Consider the following 3,186-nt stretch of genomic DNA (forward strand, 5'->3'; position numbering starts at 1 on the left):
ATCCTTCTCCTCAGAACTACTTCCCAGCAGGTCCACCCCTAACCTATACTGGTGCTTAGCATTCTTCCTCCCCAGGTGCAGGACCTTGCACTTGCTTTTGTTGAACCTCATTAGGTTCTTCTCTGCCCAGCTCTCCAGCCTGTCCAGGTCACGCTGGCTGGCAGCGCGGCCCTCTGGAGAGTCAGCCACCCCTCCCAGTTTGGTATCATCAGTGAACTTGCTGAGGATACACTCTGTCCCCTCATCCAGGTCATTAATGAATACATTGAACAAAATTGGACCGAATATTGACCCCTGGGGGACACCACAGGTTACAGGCCTCCAACTAGACTCTGTGCCACTGATCACAACCCTCTGAGCTCTGTCACACAGCCAGCTCTCAATCCACCTCACTGTCACCTCATCTAGCCCACACTTCCTCAGCTTCCTAATGAGGATGTTATGGGAGACAGCGTCAAAGACCTTGCTAAAGTCAAGGTAGGTGGCATCTACGGCTCTCCCCTCATCCAGCCAACCAGTTACAACATCATAGAAGGCCATCAAATTGGTCAAGCATAAGATGTCTAAAGCTAAATGAGATGGATCTGAAGGAGGAGAATCTCAAAGGAGAGAGGGCGCAAATCAGCCACACAGACAAGGTCTAAAGACAAGAAGAGAAAGATTGTCTGGAAGGAAGAAGCTTCATGAGAGCTGGGTGAAGACCCTGTGGATCACAGTAGCTCAGAGGGGAATGATATTCAAATGTTTGGATTAGGCCAGAAGCAGAAGCCAGGAGGATGAGCCAGAAGGTTATTCATAGTCACAAAAACACAAAATAAGACAAGACCGAGGAACCTGAAGAGGAAAAAAACATTGGTGCCCTCATCCTTTCCCAACATAGTCTTATTGCTCTGTGTCACAGTGACCAGGCTGCAGGCACCAGGTCTGGCGAGAGGCCGAGCACAGCTTGCTCACACACCCTCAGGAGGATCAAGATGAGCCCCCGTAGCCCTCCATCTCCTGAGTGGCACCAAGTACAAAAGGCAGAGGCAAAAAGCTGTAAGAAGAGAGAAAGCTTCGAGCGCATCTGCTGAAACAGACTAAATGATTTAAATTCTTAGACCAGTCCAAACTGTTTCAGAAGTTATTGATTCATTTTGCAAGTAGCTGCATCACTGCCAAAACAGGGAACCTCCAGAAGCCCGTTAAGCTTTCCAAATGGAGGTGGCAATTACTTTATTTCTGCACCGTTAATTCACCACACCTTGGAAACAGCAGAGCTTTTTTTTTTTTTTTTAATTTATTTAACCTATGTAGTCAACTTTAAAATGTGTATCGTGAAGTTGCCATTGTGGTGGGTTTTTTTCTGCCAGCTTCCTTGTATTTCTAGGTCAATTCTTTAAAATGTTCCCTTTAAATATGAGGGGGTGGATGGGAAATCTAGGTGAAACCTGAAGAAGAAAATTTAAATTCTGCATTGCTTTATCCATCCGCAAGAAGAACTATTTTGGTTCACTTCAGAACCCAAGTTCATACAGAAGAATGAAAGCAGTCTCAGTCTCCAAGCTGTGTACTCGCACCCCAGAAATTAGAGGAAAAAAGCTACGCAGTCAACATTAAAGCAAGCACACCAGGACACACACCAGAAGTGGAGGTTGAATACAGAAGGGAGGGTTGGTTGGTTGGGTTTGGGTTTTGTTTGTTTGTTTTTAAATATGACCTAGTTTTGGACAGGAACTGCCTTTGAAATCAGAGATGAAAGAAACAAAAGAAGAGATGAGAGACCAACCTGGAGGTCCCACCACACGAAAGGGAAAAGGGTAGTACGGGTAGAACTTGAAGATCAGATTATTTTGGCAGTAATCTAGACAAAAAGTTATCCGAGCACAGGTTGTCACACAGAAGCACAGTAAATGCATGAACAAGTTGTGAATATTGCTTTAAACGTCCAGGATAGAAGAACTGTATTTCTATCAGCTCCTTCCTCTATGTTATGCTATTAGTGCACTGGCAGACAATGTTATGGGTTTGCTGGGAAAGCTCCCAGTTACACGATAGCCTCCCTTCTAATTTAATTCTTCAGACTTCTAGAGGGACAAATGAAAGCCTGATTTTAGACCTCTCATCTGTTTTTGATACTAAAGAAATAGATAAATATGTCAAAGCTCTGCTGGGTCACACACTGTTCAGGGACCTCAGGGGAAACTTCTTTTAGTCACACAGCCTAAACTGGACAGATGGTCCCCCCCAAAAAATATTTTTTATAATAATTTTCACTTTTTTCAGAAGGAGCCTTTACCCCGACTTTAACAAACACAGTCATCCCCAGAAAGCCAATTTAGAGAAAGGCAGGTTTGGGTCACACTCTCTTCTCTTTTGGCTTGGGCTTGGGTTCTTGCTTGTGGTCTTGAGAGGGTTTTTGTTAGGACTAGTGGGTTTTTCAGCACTCACAGGTGCACTCACATGGACTGGCAAACCACAAAGCATCTGAACTCCTACAACTCCTCAGCAAGGCGAGAAGGGCACTTTTCCTCATCAAAACCTTCAGTAGAGTTGGTGGCAGCAACAGAAGTGGGAAACTGCTCCTACTGCCCTATCTAACTCTCTCCAACTCCCAGATTGGTTATGAGTGCTCTCCCTTTCGGGGGGCTCTCCCCGTGCTCGCTGCCCTGCAGGTCACGCTCCTGCCTGCCAGACTTGCTGTGCCCGGGCTGGAAAGGGCTTAGCGAGAGGAGGCAGGATCGACACCCCTGTCCCTTCTGCCAACGTGGATGATGGAAATTCAGCTCTGGACCCACAGGTGACTCAGGGGTGCAGGGCTGTCGCTCTCTAAAGGGAGTCTGTGCACCACATCTTTCTCCACGTTGGTGGGGGAGACACCCAGGTGTGAGGGAGCACCCTACTTTCCTCCCCTCCCCCTCGACATGGAGAAAGGCAGCCCGGGGAGCAGGAAAGGGGGATGCTGGCCGGGCCGCTCTGCCTACCTCTGCCTGGTGATGAGGTTGATGTAGTGCCTCAGCGCCGAGTAGTATCTGGCCATGTCCTCTGCGGGGGCGTCCTCACCGGGGCTGTCCGGTTTGGAGGGGTACGCCTCTGCCAGCGTCCCCAGGCAGACCAGCAGCGACAGGGCGAAAGTCAGCACCGACACCCACAGCCTCACGGTGCCCTGCATCTGCTCGGTGGGGTGGGATGGGGGAGAAAGCCGCC

General features: G+C 48.4%; 1 protein-coding gene across 1 annotated transcript in view; it reads right to left on the minus strand.

The window, feature by feature from the left end:
- The window catches only part of NPY (neuropeptide Y), a 10,330-nt gene extending 7,179 nt beyond the window's left edge, over positions 1 to 3,151 (minus strand). Inside the window, exon 1 of the mRNA XM_009879541.1 lies at positions 2,964 to 3,151. Coding sequence (XP_009877843.1) covers positions 2,964 to 3,151 — 188 coding nt within the window. The remainder of the gene's footprint in view (positions 1 to 2,963) is intronic.
- Positions 3,152 to 3,186: the final 35 nt, after the last annotated feature.

This window comes from Charadrius vociferus, unplaced genomic scaffold (genome assembly GCF_000708025.1).
Source record: "Charadrius vociferus isolate BGI_N301 unplaced genomic scaffold, ASM70802v2 scaffold262, whole genome shotgun sequence".
Classification (NCBI taxonomy): Eukaryota; Metazoa; Chordata; class Aves; order Charadriiformes; family Charadriidae; genus Charadrius; species Charadrius vociferus.